The 23,562-nt window shown below is 35.0% G+C and overlaps 1 protein-coding gene across 1 annotated transcript in view; it reads left to right on the forward strand.

The window, feature by feature from the left end:
* LOC149775314 (acetoacetyl-CoA synthetase-like) overlaps window positions 1-23,232 on the forward strand; it is a 94,772-nt gene extending 71,540 nt beyond the window's left edge. The window contains exons 14-18 of the mRNA XM_089944162.1: window positions 1,018-1,143; window positions 3,314-3,383; window positions 5,257-5,315; window positions 15,642-15,847; window positions 20,666-23,232. Coding sequence (XP_089800288.1) covers window positions 1,018-1,143; window positions 3,314-3,383; window positions 5,257-5,315; window positions 15,642-15,847; window positions 20,666-20,803 — 599 coding nt within the window. The 3' untranslated portion in view covers window positions 20,804-23,232. The remainder of the gene's footprint in view (window positions 1-1,017; window positions 1,144-3,313; window positions 3,384-5,256; window positions 5,316-15,641; window positions 15,848-20,665) is intronic.
* Window positions 23,233-23,562: the final 330 nt, after the last annotated feature.

Genomic DNA, 23,562 nt, shown 5'->3' on the forward strand with positions numbered 1-23,562 from the left:
ATATGTGCAATTTGATATTCTGTAAAATAATGTATTTGAGTAATGAATAAAATTGTACATGCTTGAGAATGTTCATTATATATATTACTTCTCAATTTACTGTCTTATAATTTGTTAAAAGGCCAGAAGCTGTCTTTGCTAAAGCAATATACCACCCTCAAATGTGCACACATACAAGGTTTTGTTAAGACACAGCAAACACTTCTGGTGTCTTCTTGCCAGTGTTCTGTATTTAAAAGATGGAGTTCTTGTATTACATATCAATGATGGAATGTCTTTTCCATCTATTCATCCATTTGTCTGTTCATCTATCCCTCCCTTTATCAGTATTTTAAACTTTTAAAAGAGAGTTTTGGTACTGAATTTTCAGGTAAAGAAAACATTATTTTTGATTTTATGCTGTTTGATATTTTTATTTTTATTTTTATGATTTTATTTTTTTAAATCTTTAAATTCAGATAAATATTTTGATAATTCAAAAAGACAACAGTGTCCTGAATGTTTACTGTGCATTTTTTATGCCATTTGAATTTGTTGGAATTTTAAAACAGTTATTAACTTGTGTTGGATTCAAGGTAAATGTATAATATATAAGAATCTCAGAGAATCACTGACCAATACAAATGTCATTTGCTGTCATGAATCACTGACCAATACAAATGTCACATTAATATGGATGTCTTGCTGTCATGAATCACTGACCAATAGAAATGTCACATTAACATGGAATGCTTTGTGGTCATGAATCACAGACCAATACAGATATCACATTTACATGGGAGACATTACTGTCACAAATCACTGACCAATATAAAAATCACATTAAGATTTTGAGGCTTTGCTGTGATGAATCACTGACCAATACAAATGTCACATTAACATGGGAGGCCTTACTGTCACAGTCAAAGACCTATGCAAATGTCACATTAACATGAGAGGCCTTGCTGTCATGAATGTTACCATTAACCCTAAATAGAGGTGAGAAGGATTGTCTTAAAAATATTTTTTTCGTGGCAGGTAATCCAGTGTATGATAAAAGTGGTGAGTTAGTATGTCTCAAGCCATTCCCCTCCATGCCAGTCTACTTCTGGAATGATCCAGATAATGAAAAGTATAAGAAAGCTTATTTCTCAATGTACCCAGGTAAGTTTCCTTAAGTAATGTTTTTCTTATTAATATTGCTAACCCATCTGAAGAGATGGTCTGCCCAGGACTGAAAATGATAAAGTTACTACGAGTAAGTTTGACCCTGAGATTGTGTGTCATTTTTATTGGCTTTTGACAAAGACTTGAGAATTGAAAATGCTGAGACTGGTTTTAAAAACTAGTTCTGCATTGTTCATTGTCAGCTCATAGCATAGATAGATAGATATATATATATATATATATATATATATATATATATATATATATATATATATATATATATATATATATATATATATATATATATATATATGTATGTATGTATGTTTGTATTGTTACAAGTCTATGCTCTTAAAATCAGTAACAGAAGAGTTAAGACAACAAGCTTTGTCAAATTTTTAAAAAATTATTTCCTATAATACATACTAAAAAAATGAGAAAAAAGAACTTACTGAATTGCGAACTAAATCCAAAAATAATCCAAGAATTAAAGCCACAAGTCCTTGTAATAAAAAGTGCTGAATAAAACTCCCAGTTCAAGTCCCAAAGAGATCCAAAATTGAAGACGATGATGTGTCTATTATACCCTGCAGAGTGCTGATGTGTCAACAGTCTCTTGTATTATTAAAAAAAATATTACTCTAGGTTTGAATTCAGTATAAATTCCAATGAATGTCTTTATCCAAGAATTTTGTCAGAGCACTTTTGTGTTTCCAGAGAAAATAATCACCTGAATTCAAGAATTTGAAGAAACAAAATTCAGCCCAAACTGGTCACAACACAATGCAACTTAGAGTGCTATATATTAAAGCATGACTGTTAAAATCCTCACAGTCACAAGATAATATAGTTCTCTGGTTGACCTCAGGTCACAATTAGCATTTTCTGAAAATGACCATTACCTAATGGAAAATAACCTTCTAGAATGATCTAATGAGCCTTGTTTATTTACAACACAATAACCTTCAAAATTCACTTAGGAATCTCCAAAATCCTGACCCTGGTCAACATATTTTCTCCTTCTTGTTTACCTGAATAATAATCCTGATAATAAGCTTATACACATAGAGAATAATGAAGCTATTATTAATTGTGTTTACATAAATGAAATAAATAAAAAGAAATAAAAAAGACAATCAGGTCAAGCAGAAATTAACTCAGTTTTGGACAAGGTCAAGTCCTGCAAACAATGTTACATTACAAAAGCATGTAATGAAGAAAAAAAATTAAACTAACAAGCAAACAATTGAATTAAATATACATAACTATATATATATATATATTGCATTTCTTGCTTTGCACCCACTTCTCATGATTCAGCTCTCACTTCTTCCAACTCTGTCCAAAGGAAACTTCAAACTTCTTACTGAAATTTCAAGTCTAGCTTGATCCCTGAACTCAGTAAAAGGTATGTTCAAGAAAATAATCGGTAGATAGGGAGGTAGGTTGATTTTCTAATCATTTTGATTAAACAGCATTGTTTTGGTTATTGAAAATGTTTTCATTGACAAAAGTTTGATAAATGCAGCAGTCTTATTGATTAACATTTGTCATCTTTGTATATAGATTGAATTTGGGATAAGGAAGATCATCATTTTGGGGTCAAAAGGTCAAAGATCAAGGTCACTGTGACTGAAGTAAGACAGAAGGTTTATGTCCAATAACAGAATTTCTGTATCACAAAGCTGGACTAAGAAGATATGATCAGCTGTATGTGGCATGTATCCTTAAAGTTTCTGTGATTGCATTGGAAACTGTTTAGCCAAGTAAATAAAAACAACAATCCAGCTTGTGACTAATTATATATTGCTTGGTGTGTTACTAGTTGATGATCAAGTAAGAGAGATAGTGTTTAAATAATTTGAGATGGTTGTTTGAAAACCAAGAGGCACGTAGTTAACTGACAAAATATCTTATGAGAGATATCTTGTAAATGGAGAGTTCTACTGAACACCAGAACATTCATTACAGTAGTTACTGTGGAATATGACTAGATGTGTGTTTTACATGGAGGGTGATACTGACAACCAGAATATATGCAACAGAGATCACTATGGGATGACTGTATTTGACTATATTTGATTGTATAAGATAGCATTTTGTGATGGATAAATGCCTAGAATTGATACATCTACAAAACTGAGATTTTCTTTTTGTATAATTTTAGGAGTATGGGCACATGCAGATTTTTGCATATTTAAACAAGATACCGGAGGAATAGTGATGTTGGGTAGAAGGTAATAACACTGGGATTTGCATGCATTCTAAGGTAGAAGGAAATAACACTGGGATTTACATGCATTCTAAGGTAGAAGGAAATAACACTGGATTTACATGCATACTAGGGTAGAAGGTAATAATGCTGGGATTTACATGCATTCTTGGGTAGAAGACAATAACACTGGGATTTACTTGCATACTAGGGTAGAAGGTAATAACTGGGATTTATATGCATTCTAGAGTAGAAGGTAATAACTGGGATTTACATGTATACTGGGGTAGAAGGTAATAACACTGGGATTTACATGCATACTAGGGTAGAAGGAAATATCTGGGATTTACATGCATTCTAGAGTAGAAGGTAATAACACTGGGATTTGCTTGCATACTAAGGTAGAAGGTACTATTACAAAGATTTATCTTTATAGTAATGTAGAAGGTAATGAAACTGGAATTTGCATGCATTCTAGGGTAGAAGGTAATAAAATTGGGATTTACAAGCATACTAATGTAGAAGGTAATAAAACTGGGATTTGCATGCCTACTAGTGTAGAAGGTAATAACATTGGGATTTGCATGCATACTAATGTAGACGGTAATAACACTGGGATTTACAAGGATACTAATGTAGAAGGTAATAACAATGGAATTTGCATGTATACTAGGATAGAAGGTACTACCACTAGGATTTGCATGACTACTAGGGTAGAAGGTAATAACATTGGGATTTGCATGCATACTAATTAGACGGTAATAACACTGGGATTTACATGCACACTAAGGTAGAAGGTAAGACTGGAATTTACATGCATACTAATGTAGAAGGTAATAACATTAGGATTTGCATGCATACTAAGGTAGAAGGTAATACTGGAATTTACATGCATACTAAGGTAGAAGGTAATACTGGAATTTACATGCATACTAAGGTAGAAGGTAACTACACTGGGATTTCCATGCATACTAAGGTAGAAGGTAATACTGAATTTCCATGCATACTAATGTAGAAGGTAATAACACTGGGATTTACATGCATACTAAGGTAGAAGGTAATACTGAATTTCCATGCATACTAATGTAGAAGGTAATAACACTGAGATTTGCATGCATACTAAGGTAGAAGGTAATACTGAATTTCCATGCATACTAATGTAGAAGGTAATAACACTGGGATTTACATGCATACTAAGGTAGAAGGTAATACTGAATTTTCATGCATACTAATGTAGAAGGTAATAACACTGGGATTTGCATGCATACTAAGGTAGAAGGTAACAACACTGAGATTTGCATGCATACTAAGGTAGAAAGTAATAGCTTCGGGATTTCCATACATTATAAAGTAGGCATCTGTATTATTTTCTTACTCCAAATATCATTTTACTAGAAAAATGTAATTTTCTGAACATTTAATTAATTTTGAAATGAGAATTTTTTAAAATATTTGCTTGACAAATAAGACCTCAATATCCAATACTTCATCCATACAGGTTTCCCCAAAACAATCATTTCTCTATAGTAAACTATTAGTTTAACACCACTAGAGAAGTGACCTCAGATTTAAGGAATATTTTTTGTATTTAAAGCAAACCTCTGATAAAATTATATATAATTGCCCCATTTGAAGTTAGAAGTCATTACTTAGAAACTTCCACATGTACAAATTGAAAGACTTTTATTTCTGTCAGCAACTGACAAAGACCAGTGTCAATGAAAAGAAATGATCTGTGAACTGATCGGTATCTTGGACCACAATTGCTAGTAACTTAACTTAACTGGTGCTTTATGAGTTAATAGTGATCATTGTAAAATTTCATTGAATTGTTTAAAATGAATTTCAGTTATTTTAAGACATCCTACTTATAGTTTCTTTATAAATCTCTTTGGCAGTGATGGAACATTGAATCCTAATGGTGTGAGATTTGGAAGTGCAGAAATTTACAATGTTGGTGAGGATGACTTTTCAATATTAGTTTCATTTTTCTTTATATCCACAAAGAGTTTTTTATTGATAGATTTCAAGATTTATATAGTTCCAGTGAACATGCCTATGTATTTACTTTCAGTTTGCATGATTTATCCTTATGGAAGCATGTTGATCTTTGAACTGGTATGTGGATGCCATTTTTTTCTTTAGTATTTCACAACATTCTTTTCTGCCACAAAACAGTTGATTTCAGAGGTGTCTACCAACTTCATTTGTGTGAATTGGATTTGTTTCATTATTTTTTCCTTTTAGAAATAGTGACATAAGTATATTGGCTTATATTTTCAAAGGATTATCACCTTTCCCCTCTGTCTTTGGATTTCTCCAAAATAGCCTCATTTTTTGGAGATAACAATGTGCCAGGTACAGTGTGACCCCGTTATAGCGTGCTCCATTATAATGCGAATTTGGATGTAATGCGGTCGTGGCATGGCTCCCAAAATTTCATATACATGTAATTTTCTTGTGCACAAAAAAAAAATTCTTAAAAAGTTTGAAGAAAATGTAAAAAGTTCCTTATCATTTTGGGGAAGAGATCGCTTATGAATAATACAAAACAATCGTGGCTTGCCTCCTGAAATTTTATATGCATTTTTCTCGTACACGAAAAAGTATTTTCTTCTTAAAAGTAAGAAGAAAAAAAAAGGATAAAAAGTTTATTCTGGGATCGCATAGGTCTTCACCAATGTCACAAATTTGGATTGTTTTTCCTTATTGGCTGCAAAACATACCATGTGGCTTTTTATTTATTGGTGACATTGTTGGCTGTTTAAACTTTTATTTACGACCATTGGTTTAGAGTGCAGAAATTCAGAGGCCCCATGAAAGGAAGCCGCAAACTGGATATCAAATGCACTGAAATTTATCTATTGTTACATAAACAAATTCTTTGTCCATACTGACAAACCATCTAAACAGTGCATTGTTATATCATAATCTGCTTATCATGACATCTAGCATGAGTTAAGTATGTTGTGAAATATCCGCTTTTTTGTTGTTGACCTTTCTGGTAAAAGAGATCAACGAGACAAGGCATTGTCTCGTAATCTATCTTTCATTGGATTTTTGGCCGCTCTCTTGTAATTGATATATTTACAAAGACTGACATTTGTATGTGGATGGTAAGTAAAATTCCTCTTCTTTTCATTCAGAATTAAATCCTTCAGAACACTCAAGTTTTCTTTTATAATCCCTGTCATCAGAACACCTGCGTCTCTATCGTCCATTGACCCTTTGTTAATTTTCAGACGCATGTGTGGAAGGCAGCATCACGCTGCTACCACAAATTAAAAAAAAAAATACATCTTACTTATTGGTTTATTCAGCAGGCATGGAGGGACAGTAACTAGAAATTCCTTTTTAAAAATGTACCCAGATAAAATAGTTTGCTGAAATTTCAAAGGAAACAGATTACCTTTGAAGCACCGACTGTTATGAAAACGTACTCAGTAAATGGAAAAAATACCAGTCTCAATCATGCAATACAATTATTTGATGTTGCCGCCACAATAAGAAATGGGCATTCATTTGGTTCTCCAAAGCTGTCCTTTAGCGGTGTCTTTAATAGCGCATGCATCCTTCATCAAAGAAAGCAGACTACAATTTTTCAATAACAGCAAAGAAGTTCTCTTCAAAGGAAGTCAGTACCAAACTTAAATAAAAGTGATGGAATCTGATGGATTTTTTCATTTTCCAACGTGACTGGAACACGTTATCTGTGCTGTGAAAGTTTCCTTTTTGTAGGGAAAAAGTTTATGCTTACGAACGCTACCAACGGCAGCTTAAAATGCAAGCTAACTTTTACTGACTTGGAATGTACTTTAAAGTAAATGTGTTTCGTTATTCGTTACATGGTTGTGCTATGTTTTTCCACTGAATTCAGACCAATATGACCTGTTACAAAATTATTGAATATTTTAAAGCTCTGTGTATGCATATTTTCTATGGAATCACTTGTATTGTGGATTCAATGTATATGATGAGGTTCACAGGTGAGTACACGGTGTTGATACTCTATTCATGCTATACATTAGACATTTATATATAAACAGGATTCACGTATATGTAACAATTCATGGTTCTCTAAATAAAGTAAACTATTATATTATGTCTTCTCTGTTTTCACTACAGGCGTATTTCTCATTTAATATGCATCAATTTAAGATGGTAACTGTGCTGATGAAGCACGTATTTTACCGCCCGCATTTATTACCCACCCCCCACAATTTTTTGGGGAGTACATTTTCTTCAGCTAACTGACTTGGTTGCATATAACACGGTTTGGTATATACCACGGTCAGGTTTTATGGCTCCCTCCTACCATGTTATAGCGGGGTCACACTGTACTAGTCAAATAAACCAATTTTGATAATGTTTTAAGTAGTGGTAGTACTGTATATTTTTGGGACAACCTTTCATTTAAGCCTAAAACTTAATGCCACTTCTGTGATAGGTACACTTTATACAAATCAGTTTGTACTTGGTGATAGATAACGTTATAAAAATCAATTTGTACTTGGTGCAGTATTTATAAGAATTGTATCTAATTAAGAACATTTTGGAGGTGTAGTTGTTAAAGTTCAGATCATAATAAAAGTTTTATTAAATGGAAATGTGCATCAATTGTTTTGTTGTTTGTGTAGAGGGGTTTATTGGGGGTGGAGAGCTAATCTCGAGTCAATAATACAACAGGTTGCATCCATTTGTAATTTGTGCAAACTGATAACCAATTAAATTTAATGAAGGAAGACAATTCATGACAGTGTGCTTGATGAACTTGTTACTTTGAAGGATTATCCGAAGAGCAACATGTTTCTCAGGCAGAAGAATGACAATTTTTTAATTGGGTATTAATCAAAGGACGTTTTGTGATAGTTAAAGACAAATCCTCAAAGAACATACATAACTGATTCCATTATTTCATTCAAATGCTAAGGCAGGAGATGTTTTCATGTAGCCTTGATCATAAAACAAAGTGTAACCACGGATTGTCAGAGCTTTCCAATTCTACTTAATAACAAATTAATTCATGTCACCCCTGTTTGATGAAAGCTTAATTGACTTAAAGAAAATTTTCAGTAAGAGTGTCATTAACAGAATTGTCACAACTCTGGGAAATACCACTACAAGTACAAGCTGCAACTATTGAAGTGAAAAAAGTACATATTGGTCTCCTGCAACATATATAAATTTGGGATGAAGAAATCAGTTCCCAGCAAAACTGTCTGAAAACTTAGCGTTGGGGTGGGGATGGGGCAAGATCAACTGCTAGTTTTGGTTCTGTAGTCAGCCGGTTAAGGATTGTATTTATAAATACCAAAAAAATTCAAATGTTTTTGCATCAGTGGCTTGTGACATCTTTGGTGTTGATGCTGTTGTGTTCAAACAATAAATTACCAACATTGTAACAGGAGTTGGTAAGTGTCAGTGTAGTTCATGAATTGCCATGCCTGATCATCTTATGAGATCAAACTGTTACAACTTAATAGATTGAGTGGACACTTTCAAGGATTGTTGAAGCTTTCATGCCAAAATTTAAGAAATATTGTTAAAACTTACTCTCTAATACTTTCAAGCATAACATGCTTTGTTGTGCATTACTGTTTTTCCTACTGACAGAACAATTAGCCAATCAACATTTGCATTTTAACAGACCAATTAGAATGGGACTTTTAAAACTTTCTAAATGTCAGGTGTATGTAAACTTCAGGTAATTGTTTGGTAAATTTAGTTATCTGCTAAGCAGATTTGTTTCTCAATTGATTAATATGATCTATGATATAAAGTGGCGAATTCATTCATTCGGTATATATGATATTTTATGATATAGATAGAGAATCAATAGCAATTTGACTGATGGCAGCTGGTCCTGATGTAAAGCAGAAACAAGAACTGATTTCAACATTTAATTAAATGGTTTGAGGATATAATGTTTGTGAATACAGTAAAACATTGATTATCTGGATGCTGATGATCTGGTTTATTCATTCTTATAGACTACTAATGTGCCCCACCCACCCCACCCCATTTGTTTTATTTATTACATGTATCTATCAATAAAAATAAATTACCAATCACAATGCCAACATAGAACAGACTAACAAATATCAAGAACAAGTACAATCAAATATAATCTTGTATCTTGTATAACTACAATTGCAGCAGTGTTATGGATGACATCAGAACTATCTAGTTGAAGTAAAAATAAATGTAACTTAACGGGAGGGAGGGAGATGGAAAGAAAGTTTATTCTTGTGTCCTATTACCTTCAAGCTGGTGTCACTATGACAGTATGCAATTTGCCATGCAGAAATCCCAAGATAATAAAACAGGATTGAAAACTGTCAATAATTCATGTCAGATGCCCTGACCTTGATCAGTGACCTTTGACGCTTGTTCACAGTTCTACCTTTTGAGTGGCCCTGGGTGGCTGAGTTGACTAAGGCAGTTGCCTTTATAGATCATTGACAGTAGCTTCCCATGGGTTGTTGGTTCTTCCTGGAGTCTTACTCTGCCAAATGTATTGATTTTCATGCATATCTAATCGTGTGTTGAAAAATGCCATTATACCCAAAACCAGTCTACTTTTTGACTAGCTTTCAGTCATGTGGATGACTGATTATCTAGATGAATTCATGTCCCCAATGAATCAGTATAATCAACATTTTACTGTACTTGATTTTGTTTTGTTTTTTCAATTTATTCTGTCATTTTAATTAGATGTTGTGCCTTTTCTTCATGGAAGCAAACACTGGAACTTCTCTGCACAAACCATACAAATTTCTCTTTTTTCACTACTCATTAATTAATGTTCACTATCAGATAATAACTGCATGTAAAATGTTAAACTGAAGACATAATTATTCTCATTTTTCCACAAGATAATTATTCCACAAGATAATTGTTCCACAAGATAATATTTCCACAAGATAATTTTTCCACAAGATAATTATTCCACAAGATATTTATGTAAGAACTCTGGTTGATAATCTGAAAATGTTAACTAATGTTGGTTAGTTCTAATGTCTCATAAGACTTCTTATGATATTAGTTAGTTCTAAATTAGATTGGTGCTGATCTGAGATCAGTTTTGGCAGCCATGAAACCATCTTATCACTACTCCTTCTACCAGCTTGAGGTTTTCACCAGGAATCTTCTTATAATGAAGTTCTGAATTAAAATGGTGCTGATCGGACATCCAATATGGCCAGTCTTAAAAATTTTGGTATCACTAACTCTTCTTAAATGGAAAGTCATATTGACATGGAGTTTTTGCCGGAACGATACTGGTTGCATTTTTTCTTTTTGAGATATGAGTCAGCATATATCTAGTTATGTTTGCCACACACATTTCCATCAGTGTTACCACATTTCCATCAGTGTTACCACATTTCCATCTGTGTTACCACATTTCCGTCAGTGTTACCACATTTCCATCCGTGTTACCTTCTTCAGTAAGAATGACATCTCTTTTTTGCACATAAGCTTGTTGAATGAAAACAGTGGCAACATCAACAACACTAATAGGCTTCAGTCCTAAAAATGTGATGATTTCTGCGTAGGAAAGAAAGCATTGTCCGATTAGTAATTTAGTACCATATTTAATCACTTATAAGACAAGTTCAACCACAAACTGCACAGATGCAGATCTGTTGTCATATTATGCACCAGAAGATCTGGATCTGTGCAGTTTGTTAGGAGTAATCAGAAAAACAAACAAGATATACCCTGATCTGCAGATGCATTATGCTATAGTAGATCAGGATCTTGTTTGCAGTTTGACTTGACTTGTAAGTGAATAAAGACAGTGTTCTTTACTTTAAGTTTTATATATGATACTGTTGGAGTTTATAATTATTTCTACCAATCTGCCTGTATGGTCAGTATAGTATTGGTAACTTAGGTTTCTTCAAGACATCAGTAAGTTTATTTGTTATTTTTCATTGATAATTGTACATAAGTTGTTAAATTTGCAGATTTTGTCTATGAGCTTGTACTGTCTGTGTCATGTTAATCTTATGGATACATTGATTTAGGCAGGGAGAGATGGATTAAGTGCAAACCTGCAAGCTGTAATGTTTTTAGCCTTCACCCTAAAACGGTTTCTACAGCAAGAATCTTTTGAACTTATTGCAAAAGAATTAACGAGACTTGTCCAAGAGATAATCCCACTTTTCACTGCATCAGTCAAATTTTGACTTGGAGGTGACATGAGATTGTCCTTCCACATTTTTGTAGCCCACTGATAAATCCAACAACATGTCCAGGCATGGCCAGAAATCAGGGTTTATGGAGTCTTATTCTGACCTCAGAAGCTTGTATTACCAGCCATCTTGGCTGCATACTGTTGTCCTGGTTGCCAGATATCAGTCATATCAGCTGTACCACGAGCTTGCTGACCATTTCATGTGGCTGTACAGGTGGTATGGCCTATGTTGATTGACTGTCCAGGTGTCATGACCCATGATGATTTCCTATCCAGGTGGCATGGCCCATGTTGATTGCTTGTCCAGGTGGTATGGCCCATGTTGATTGCCTGTCCAGGTGGCATGGACCATGTTGATTTCCTGTCCAGGTGGCATTAACCATGTTGATTTCCTATCCAGCCGGCACAGACCATATTGATTGTCTGTCCAGCTGGCACAGACCATGTATGTTGATTACCTGTTTTCCAGTTCAGTCAGCATATCATGTGGTTAGATACTGCAATACCCCCAGGGGTTATGCAACTACTTCCATACTTTCAGTGTATTAATTGGAATTCAGTTTGCACCATTTTATGGTTCATTACATGACTTAGTTTTTGTTCTCATTAGAGGTACACAGTGGGGACTTCGATGCAACCAGTGAAAACAAAATGTTTAAGGTTTCAAAGGACACTCACTCAAGTTGGTTAGAAAGGTCCACTGTTATTAGGAATAATTAGACAGTGGAGCAAGTGGTTGTCACCCAACCTATATTTTGTGTTTATTCCCTCCATTTTGAGCTCAGTATGCACAAGTTTCCCAACATACTACAAGGAGCCAGAGTACCTGTAAATCTCATTTCATAGGTTTTTTTTTTTAGACTTCTACCAGTCTATGTTGACTACAGCTGTTCTGGCTCCTGACAAGTCCTTCATATGTTGTCTACAGCTGTTCTGGCTCCTGACAAGTCCATCATATGTTGACTACAGCTGTTCTTGCTCCTGACAAGTCCATCCTGCTGGACAGCTATTTGGCTGTTGATGCTTTTGATCAGAGACTACTGTTATCATGGATGTCAGTTCATATCCCATCTTTTGTCTTGCTTCACCATGGTGAGCAACAGTTAGGAGGTCCTTCGCATCAGCCTTTAGAAATGAAGGCCATAATCAATGCCATTCATGCCTGGAAGGACCTGCTTTGAGGGAGAGTAACCTTTATAATGTCCAACAATTCAGTGTCCAGTCACCTCAAATGAGATTTGGGGATATATCAATTCCAGTACTCTGCACTCGGATGTGGGACTTTCTGTGATGGTTCTTCTAGCATAAAATTAAGGTCCAAATCAAACACATTAACTGGATTCTCAGTTTCATGGCTGGCCCATTGCTGTGAAGAGATCCGACTCTTCCTAGCAAGTGGTCCCTTCACCCATCTGTTATTCATCAGATTTGCACATTTTGAGGGTGTCTTAAGATAGATATCTTTGTGCTGAAATGGAATCACAGATTGCCCACCTTTATCTCAAGTTGCCTGATCAAAAGGCCTTGGATGTGTATGTTCTGTTAGTTGAGATGCATTTCACTTCTACACCTTCCCTCCAACTTCTCTGATACTGACAGCAGCAGACATTCACATCATAGTCCTTACAACGCTTAACCAGTTTAAGTGGCCCTTGTGGCATTTTTGCCCTCCCTGCCCATACCGGCCATTTGTACATGCAAGGCTGTTATCAGGAGAGTCTATCATAGGATATAAGCTTTTCAATAAAAAGTATCACACAAACTTGAAGACCCACCAATTTGAAGGCATACACGAGGAAGTGGAGCATTTTCATGAGCTGGTCAGCTAGCATATATAGTCAACCTTCACAAGCATCTATCTTCAAGCTTTAGCATCGTGGAGAAGAGAAATGAATTTAGTGGGTCCATTGGATACCTAGTCAATAGGCAGATCCATTAATCACACCACATTTTCCACATGGGTGTGGAGTTATAACTTTCACTAGATTTTCCAGCAAGTTTTCTTGGTAAGAAAAGTTCCTCTGCTGCTTATTACTTTGTGGTGATGTCCTTTGTCACATGACCTTTACTTGTGCTGCCTTTAAGGTAGGGGAGCAGTTTTATCATTCACATCATTAGTTCACTTGAAGCGTATCCTTTTCACTGTTTGGTTTATGGGGCCCCGAGTGGCCGAGTGGTCTAAAGCATGCTCTGTTATGGATCACTGCCATCTTACCTCTGTCAGCGTGGGTTCGAGTCTCGGATTCGGCCAATGTGGGTATGTGAGAAAGCTTGCCAGTAGCTTCTCGTGGGTTGGTTGTTCTTTCTGGGGTTTTCCCAGGTTCTTCCTCCACCATTATTACTGGCCGCCATGTATAGCCTATTGTGTGCTGAAAAATGGCGTTAAACCCTACAACAACAACAACAACAACTGTTTGGTTTACTCATGTATTCTCTTTTCCTTTTACCTACTTTCCTAACATTAGAGTGATCCGGTAATATATTTGATGGAGAAAGGAAATTTTATAGTCAGTTATGTTTCTTCTAGAATATTTATCCAGTCAGTGTGAAACCTTACAAGACTTACCTACAGATGTGTGCATCCTCATGTTTTGCTGTAGCTTAAACTAATAATATACAGTATATGGTTGGACACCTAGCAATGATAAGGGGAGGTAATTTTAATGGTATCAGGATGAGTTTTTTTCTCATAGATGCTATCGATGGCTTTCTACAGTTTCACATTTTGCATAGGATTAGAATATTAAAGAAGAAGAATTTGTCCAGGTTTTCTTACTGGTTATAATGGCTGTTCAAAAAAGGCCTTGTATATCTTAGGTATTTTGCAAAAAAAGTTTAATTCCCTTATTTTGGTGTATGATTGATGGGTATAATTTGGGTTATTGAGTATACAGCTTGTCCTTACTTCAGACTGCAGGGGCCTCGAGTGGTCTAAAGTGTTCTCCGTTACAGATCACTGCCATCTCACCTCTATCTGCGTGGGTACGAGTCTAGGATTTGGCTAATGTGGGTATGTGAGAAAGCTTGCCAGTAGCTTCTCGTGGGTCGATGGTTCTTCCCGGGGTTTTCACGGGTTCTTCCTCCACCATTAATACTGGCCACCATGCATAGCCTATTGTGTGCTGAAAAATGGCATTAAACCCCACAGCAACAACAACTACTTAAGACTGCACCTTCAAAAAACTGCTAGCTCTGCTTGGTCAGTTTTACTTCCAGGACTTTAGAGGTAAATTGTAAAAAAAAGAAGAGCTGATAACTTATTTCTTATTTCACATTTTATATATTTGGTCATTCATTCATTGCACTTTCAGAATCTGATATTGTCTGGTCTGGAAAATTGTTTTCACTGTTTTAGTAACAGCTAAAGTTTACTTCAATCTAATACAGGCTGATTTTTTTAGCACAAGGTAGCAGTCATTTTAACTGTGTGCTTAGATCATGTACATTTTCCACACGTATAATTTCCAAAGAAATTTCAACTACGCAGTTACATGAAAGAAATATAGAGGTATACCAACATTCTCTCCATTGTGAATGTTGCAGATGTTAGCAACTTCACCTTTCATCTGCAACTCGCTCAAAAGTTCATAATATCTGTGGCCACATTTGCATTGTATATATGATATCTCTTTTTGTATATATGATGTATATCTTTCTGGGATGTCTGGATTTGATTATAGAGGAGTTTATTTCCTAACATATGTGAGTTTATAAGTTTTCTCTTAGAAACACAATTAACTCTCCAGTTTCCTTTCTTAATGCAAACTGCAGTTGATTGGATTTAGTGTGTCTGAAAATTACAGTTAAGAATGAAATTACTGGCCTTGAAGTTACATAAACTTCAGATACATTTAAAAAATAATCAGAGAAAATATTAAGTGTGTGTTCTGAACCATAGGGTATCCTTAGATGCATAGTAAAGGAAGTCCAGGATTTTGTGTCAGGTAACCTCCAGCTTACAAAGGACTTTGAGGTATAAAAGAAACAAATGGTTTCTTTTTTCTTATGGTTCTTTCTATATTTACTGTTGTTGTAGCTGGTTTTTGAATTTGTTGATGTTCTTTTTTGTTTTTCAAATCCTAGTGGAAGCCTTCAAAGAGATCCAGGACAGTATCTGTGTTGCACAGCGAAGTACATATGGAGAGGAGGAGAGAGTTGTGTTGTTTCTGAAGTTGGCAGATGACATTGAATTTACACACGACCTTGTAAAGATGGTCCAGGCTGCCATAAGGAATTCACTGTCAGCCAGACATGTCCCCAGTAAAATCCTGCCCATTGCTGATATACCTGTGAGTAATTTTAGTCTCAGTTGCACATGTCCCCAGTAAAATCCTGCCCATTGCTGATATACCTGTGAGTAATTTTAGTCTGTCACACATGTCCCCAGTAAAATCCTGCCCATTGCTGATATACCTGTGAGTAATTTTAGTCTCCATTGCACATGTCCCCAGTAAAATCCTGCCCATTGCTGATATACCTGTGATTAATTTTAGTCTGTCACACATGTCCACAGTAAAATCCTGTCCATTGCTGATATACCTGTGAGTAATTTTAGTCTCAGTTGCACATGTCCCCAGTAAAATCCTGTCCATTGCTGATATACCTGTGAGTAATTTTAGTGTCACACATGTCCACAGTAAAATCCTGTCCATTGCTGATATACCTGTGAGTAATTTTAGTCTCAGTCAGACCTGTCCACAGTAAAATCCTGTCCATTGCTGATATACCTGTAAGTAATTTTTGTCTCAGTCAGACCTGTCCCCAGTAAAATCTTGCCCATTGCTGATATACCTGTGAGTAATTTTAGTCTCAGTCAGACCTGTCCACAGTAAAATCCTGCCCATTGCAGACATACCTCTGAGTAATTTTAGTCTCAGTCAGACCTGTCCACAGTAAAATCCTGCCCATTGCTGATATACCTGTGAGTAATTTTTGTCTCAGTCGCACATGTCCCCAGTAAAATCCTGCCCATTGCAGACATACCTCTGAGTAATTTTTGTCTCAATCAGACCTGTCCCCAGTAAAATCCTACCTATCACAGATACACCATTTAGCACCTTTACCTTGTCTGTAATGGCTTCTTGACACAAAAAGTAAAAAGTCTCTTTTATTAGTCCTCAGCAAACATTCTGAACATGGAATTCACTGTTTTTTTCCTAGGGTATCAGATTTTGTTGATTTCATAGTTACTGTACACCGTGAATTTGAATACAGAATGAACAGTGATTTGTTTGTGGAAGTAATAGGGCTCCTTCCCTAATTGACTAATTTAGATATCAAGAAAAATGGCATTCTTCACGAAACCACTGAAATGAATCAGTTCTCAAAATTTCAGAAATTCCAGTACACATCTTAGCAGTATTATCATGGTATATATGTCGGTAGTAATGTTGTTGTTATTGTAAGGTTTAATACCATTTTTCAGTACAAGATAGGTTATACATGGTAGCCAGTATAAATGGTGGAGGAAGAAGCCAGGAAAACCCAGAAAGAACCACTGACCCATGAGAAGCTACTGGCAAGCTTTCTCACGTATCCACATTTGCCGAGCCCAAGACATGAACCCACACAGACAGAGGTGAGACAGCAGTGATCCATAATGGTGAGCACTTTAAACCACTCGGCCACTCGGGGCCCCTCAGTAGTAATGTAATTATACCTTGATTGTTAGGTTTGCCTAACTTTTAGGCAGCCCTATGATGCCAGGGTAAGATATTTAGTTTTCACTGTAAATAATTTACAAATTCGTAATTTCATTCAGTTCTCATTGAACTTTGAATATAATCTCCGTGTAATGATGCTTTAATATCTTCAGAAGAAAAACTTTAATTTAGTAATTTAAAAAACCACAACTATGCTAACTAGTTGGTATTGTTATTTGAGATGTGGCCTTTGTCAAGTTTTTTTTCCAGTTTATCAGTGTTTACTTGATATATTTTGTATTCTTGCCTTTGCCATCTTTATATTGTATAATGCCATATTTTACTTTTCCAGAATTATAATTTGTCCCAAATGATATCAGTATCTGTTTCTGATAGAATTTTCACATCATTATCTCAAAATTATTAAATTTGTTTCTTGCACAAAATGATTTAAAGATAATTAATATTGATGTACAGAGCAAAACCATTCATTCGAAACTGAAAAAGACTGGTCTGTGTACATGTAATCTGCCATGTTCATCCTGAGTTCAGGAAGAGTCCATATTTGATACTTCGAAGAAAGGGAGGCAACTTCATTTTGGTTGAATATAGCCAAATGAAAAGGTTGATCACTCCTTAATAAACAATACAAATCTTCCACAGGTCATGGCATGTACAAATTATTTTATGTAAAATGACTACACTGTTTCAGCATTTATATGAAATGTGTTATGCTTTATGTAGATCTGAATGGTGTTGTAATACTTCATGTGTGAAACACAGTAGTTTTAGCTACATTTAACAATGCTAAAAATTCACTGAGCTACAGATGCAGATGTCATTCATAATGCTGTGCGGAATGAACTGTAGTAAGACATAAAGAAATGCTATTTTCTTTCTTTATTAATGACTTTTGTCACAAGATTAACCTGCCTTACACCATACTCTCAGTTCACTTATGTATTTGAACATACATGAGCCTTCTGCACGTTTTCATTTTGCATGTGACATGAATTCTTTATCATGAATTCATAACACTGTTAGTGTTGTAGCAAGTTTCGAAATCGAACACTGAAGTTATTAGGCTGTCTTTGCAGATAGCTGTTTTTAAATCTTGTGATAGCAGTTCAAAATAAAGTATTGAGGGGGATTATTTACATACTTGATCTGTAAGTTATTCTTTGGATGAGGACTGAATGGCAGGAGTTGAAATTATAATTTTTTTTGGCATACCTTGATTCTTACCATAGTTTACTTTTGACACTATGGCTGGTTTATCTAGATCAGGGGTCTCAAACTCAAACCGCCCTGAGGGCTGCACGAGGGCATTTCTGATGGCTCAAGGGCCGCACCACACCTACATCTCTCATGATACCTTGTGATGCCAATCATTTTGTGGGCAAAAGGATACGGCTTGGTGGGCTGCAGCCCACGGGCCATGTGTCTCAGACCCCTGATCTAGATGGTATAACCTCCCATTATCATCCTTACTGGTTTTTGTAAGGTTTTACTGATTGATCATTCTTCAAACATCAGCTGATCTTTTTCAGTTGCTTTCTTGCATATACAGATTAGTATCACAACATAGGAATCAGTAAACTATTATCATTAATACCTTTTAGCAAATACATGAATTAAATGGTTTTGACTGGATACACATATGAACTAATCTTTATAATTCATGTTGTGAAAACAGAGACAACTGAAAAACATGAATATTCTACCCATTGGTGGGACTGTTACCTTAATTGGAATCTATCTATGAAGGATGACTTTCAATTTATCCATAATTGATAGTTAGGTTTATATGATGACACAATGGGTAAATTGTACTGATCATGACCTGGCAGAATTTACTGATCCTTTCAGACCAGTTTACTGTTTGAGAATCATTCATTTAGTGTTTGTTTCCAGGCCCTGAATGTGGCTAGGTTTGAGACTGATTTGCTGCTTGAGAATCAGTGATTTTAGTGTTTGTTTCAAGGCCTTGAATATGGCTAGATTTTAGACTGATTTACTGCTTGAGAATTAGTCATTTGGTGTTTGTTTCAAGGCCTTGAATATGGCTAGATTTTAGACTGATTTACTGCTTGAGAATTAGTCATTTGGTGTTTGTTTCCAGGCCTTGAATCTGGCTAGATTTCAGCATGATTTAGTGCTTCAGAAGTAGTGATTTAGTGTTTCTTTCCAGACCTTGAATATGGCTAGGTTTAAGACTGATTTGCTGCGTGAGCTCAATGATTTAGTGTTTGTTTCCAGGCCTTGAATATGGCTAGATTTCAGACTGATTTACTGCTTTAGAATCATTCATTTGGTGTTTTTTTCACAGGCCTCGAATGTGGCTAGGTTTCAGACTGATTTGCAGCTTGAGGATCAATTATCTAGTGTTTGTTTCCAGGCCTCGAATGTGGCAAAGTTTCAGACTGATTTACAGCTTGAGGATCAGTTATTTAGTGTTTGTCTCCAGGCCCCAAATGTGGCTAGGTTTCAGACTGATTTACAGCTCGAGGATCAGTTATCTAGTGTTTGTTTCCAGGCCTCGAGTGTGGCTAGGTTTCAGACTGATTTACAGCTTGAGGATCAGTTATCTAGTGTTTGTTTCCAGGCCTCAAATGTGGCTAGGTTTCAGACTGATTTACAGCTTGAGGATCAGTTATTTAGTGCTTGTTTCCAGGCCCCACATGTGGCTAGGTTTCAGACTGATTTGCTGCTTGAGAATTAGTGGTATAGTGTTTGTTTCCAGGCCCCAATTGTGACTAGAATTTTGACCAATTGAATGCTTGAGGATCAGTTATTTAGTGTTTGTTTGAATGCAGATAGATTGCATAAGAGCTGTTCTATTTAAACATACAAGGCAGTGTATTAAAAATGTATGTCAGGGTACTCTGGTTACTCAAATAGTTCAAAATGAAAATGATATAAAATTTTAATTGTATATACATGAGGCTATTCCATATTAAAAGTCCCGTCCTTGGGTACCCATGTTTGCTTCACTGGAACAGCCCTTAAAAGTTTTGGAGAAGAATTCAAGAAATAATTTACACGTGCATTTACATTTAAATTAACTACTGGAATTAGCTATGAAGAGCCTTTGAAATTTGAAGACATTGATCTTAGTGGAGTGGTTCTGAGAAACTACCCATGATTCCTCTGTGCAAACATCAGTTAAGTATCTTGCATTATCACATGCCATAGTAAATATGTCCCATCAGTTGGTATCAATTTTCTGCAGGTCGTACAATTTCCTTTACCCCAAAGACTTATATAATTCACCACCATTGTCCATTTGGAATTCTTTAAATATAAATTTTAAGCACATGTAGTCCAGTATATTCCCAAATATATAAATGTAATATTTTCTATATAGTGTAATATTTATACAGAATGTAATATTTTTCTACATAGTATAATATTTTCTACTTAATATAAAATTTTCAACATGATGTAATATTTTCTACATTGCAGTATACAATCAGCGGTAAGAAGGTGGAAGTTGCTGTGAGGCAAGCCATAATGGGTTTGGATGTTGTCCAGAAGGGGGCACTGAAAAATCCCGAGTCACTAGATCTCTACCGTAACATACCAGAGCTGCAAAAGTTTTAATTAACCAAGCACAGAATGCTACTATGCAGTGACTAAATCATATCATTTTGGTTTTACATTCCTTGTGAATTTCAATCTAGTATTCGCGTATCTAAAAAGCCCAGACAACCTCATTGATAGATAAAAGGAGTTTATTTTGAAAGACCTTCATTTTTAATTGCTTCATATCAGGTCATTGTATTAACTTGAGTTGGTTAAACAGGGTTGCATTAGCAAGGCTAGACTGAATTACCTACTTTTATGAAACATAAATTGCACTGTTAAACTTACAGATTTGCGTCCTATGCTGCCAGTACAAACTGTCCTTCCATTATTATTCTTTCATTTGTTTGCTTTGTATTTAATGTGACTGTTGTCTTTCATTATTATTCTTTTCGTAATTTAATTTGGCTGTAATGTGACAGTTAATAAAGGAGGCTTCTTAAATACATGTTGGTCAATATACCACAAAACCTTAAGTCCTTTTTTTATTTTCCAAAAATGTTAAAAATGTATAAAAAGTAGATACTGATAATAGAAATATGGCGGTTTCTCCAACTTATGTATTGACACGTCATATTCTCTCCATGCAGAAAGAACAAAATAAGGAACAAAACCATTCAATCACCCAAACAATCTTTCCGCATTTTTTCCCCATCAAGAACTTCCTCAATTTACAAGAATGCACCTTATTTCCTTATTTTGAAGTGTTTTATTTATGCAATCATGGGTTTTGTTATTATAAACATTGAAAATTGACCAGTGGATAAATATAAACATGGGACTAGTTTGGTTTGTATTTTAATTATCTTTCAGTTTAGAGTTAGAACAATCAACTTTACACTAGCCTATACCTTTTATGCAATATCTTTAGCGTTTTATAACATTTTTATATGCCTCCAATTAGGAGAATTGTATTATGTTATATTGTATGTTTTCAATTGGTCTCATTTATATTTTGGATATTGTAAGACAATGGGGTCACCTTACTGCCCACAAAAACAGCAGCACCAGGGTCAGTGTTAAAATTCTGTGTTGTTAATTTTTGTTTATACTTGTTTTAAGTTTAATATAGAAATGATTATTCATGACATAGTTAACAGGTAAAAAACAAGGTATCCTATTGAATCCTTGTTTAGAATATAGACAAGACAAACATTGTATGCAAGTTTGGTCACTTATTGATCTATTCATATTGGCATGGTTTTGATAGTAGTGTTGTTGAGTAGAATTCCAAATGCTTGTGGCTCACGTCACGCTTGTGGCTCATGTCACAAGTGGAAATAATCTACCATGGTTTCATTTATTTTTGTGGATATAAATTTTTTGTTAAGAATAAAAGACATTTGCATGGGCACTTAAATTGGTGGGATAGAATTTGCATATATTTATATATATATATATATATATATATATATATATATATATATATATATATATATATATATATATAGGTATTTTATTTTATTTTATTTTATGGATTATCCTGTACAGATACCCAAAATAAAGAATACAAAAGAACAAAAATATGCCGACAGTAAATGGTGGCTGTTTGAATGGTTAAAACAGTACTAATGTCAGGGTGAGCACAAACCAAATACCTATCAAGATCATTTTTTTTCACAGTGTTCTCATCCAGGTTCTCAACATCAAGTAGATGTGGTGCCTGCCAAGACCACCAAGCCAAGCAATAATAAAAATATATCCATGTGATCTTTTACTTCATCCACTGACCATAAATTTGCACCATCACTATGTTCTGATAATCATGTTTTGTGCATAATGTTATCATTCCATATGTAAACCAAACACATGACCAAGTGCTCCTTGCTGAGTACAGTAAGCAGTCTGGGGGAATTTTTGACATGTTAGTGGAGTAAAGCAGTTAATGATAAAATGTTGGAGAGATCAGTCTTGATTATTGTTTACTTTGAGAAAGCTGTAAATTTTGCATTTTCAGAATTATTGACATGAAAAGTGTTAGTTTGTATCAGGAGGCCTGATTGACAAGCTGTTAGTGTGTATCAGGAGGCCTGATTGACAAGCTGTTAGTGTGTATCAGGAGGCCTGATTGACAAGCAGTTAGTGTGTATCAGGAAGCCTGATTGACAAGCTGTTATTCAGTGGTTTTGTAGGTGAAGTGTTAGCTTTAGTACTGTGCTGTAATTAGTGTATATACAAAAATGCATGGATAAAATGAGATGTATTTCAGGAGGACTTAAATTTAAACAGCCAAGTTTGCTCCCTATAATTAGAAAAATATACCTGTCAGTATTTGTCTATATTTTATGCAGATTATTCATTCAGATGTATCACAAATATGGTTAAATGTTAAATCAGAAATTGCGGACAGTCAATCAAGTGCATTTTTGTAAGACAGTTAATTTCAATGGCAGTGTCACTTTAGTAAAAGAGTGCTGTAATAAGTATTAAATCTAATTTTCATGCAATCATTTGATCATTCTTTCATTTAGTTTTGGTAATTTTCCCGTATGCACTCTCTTATAAAATGAGTCAAACTGCATCAGCAAAGTTCCATGTCTGCCATAGCATAATGCACACACAGATCATGGTCCATTTTGTTTGTTTTACTGATCAGTTCTAACTGCACAGACCCAGATCTGCTGGTGCATTATGTGATGGCATATCAGGGTCTGTGCAGTTTGCAGTTGGACTTGTCTTATAAGCGAGTATATATGGTAGTACATCTGTTTTTACTGAACTCAAAATACATATCATTTGAAGGCAGCAAAAATACAACAACCCAATACTGTATTCAT

Source organism: Sinohyriopsis cumingii, chromosome 19 (genome assembly GCF_028554795.1).
Source record: "Sinohyriopsis cumingii isolate HCF-2022 chromosome 19, ASM2855479v2, whole genome shotgun sequence".
NCBI classification, from domain to species: domain Eukaryota; kingdom Metazoa; phylum Mollusca; class Bivalvia; order Unionida; family Unionidae; genus Sinohyriopsis; species Sinohyriopsis cumingii.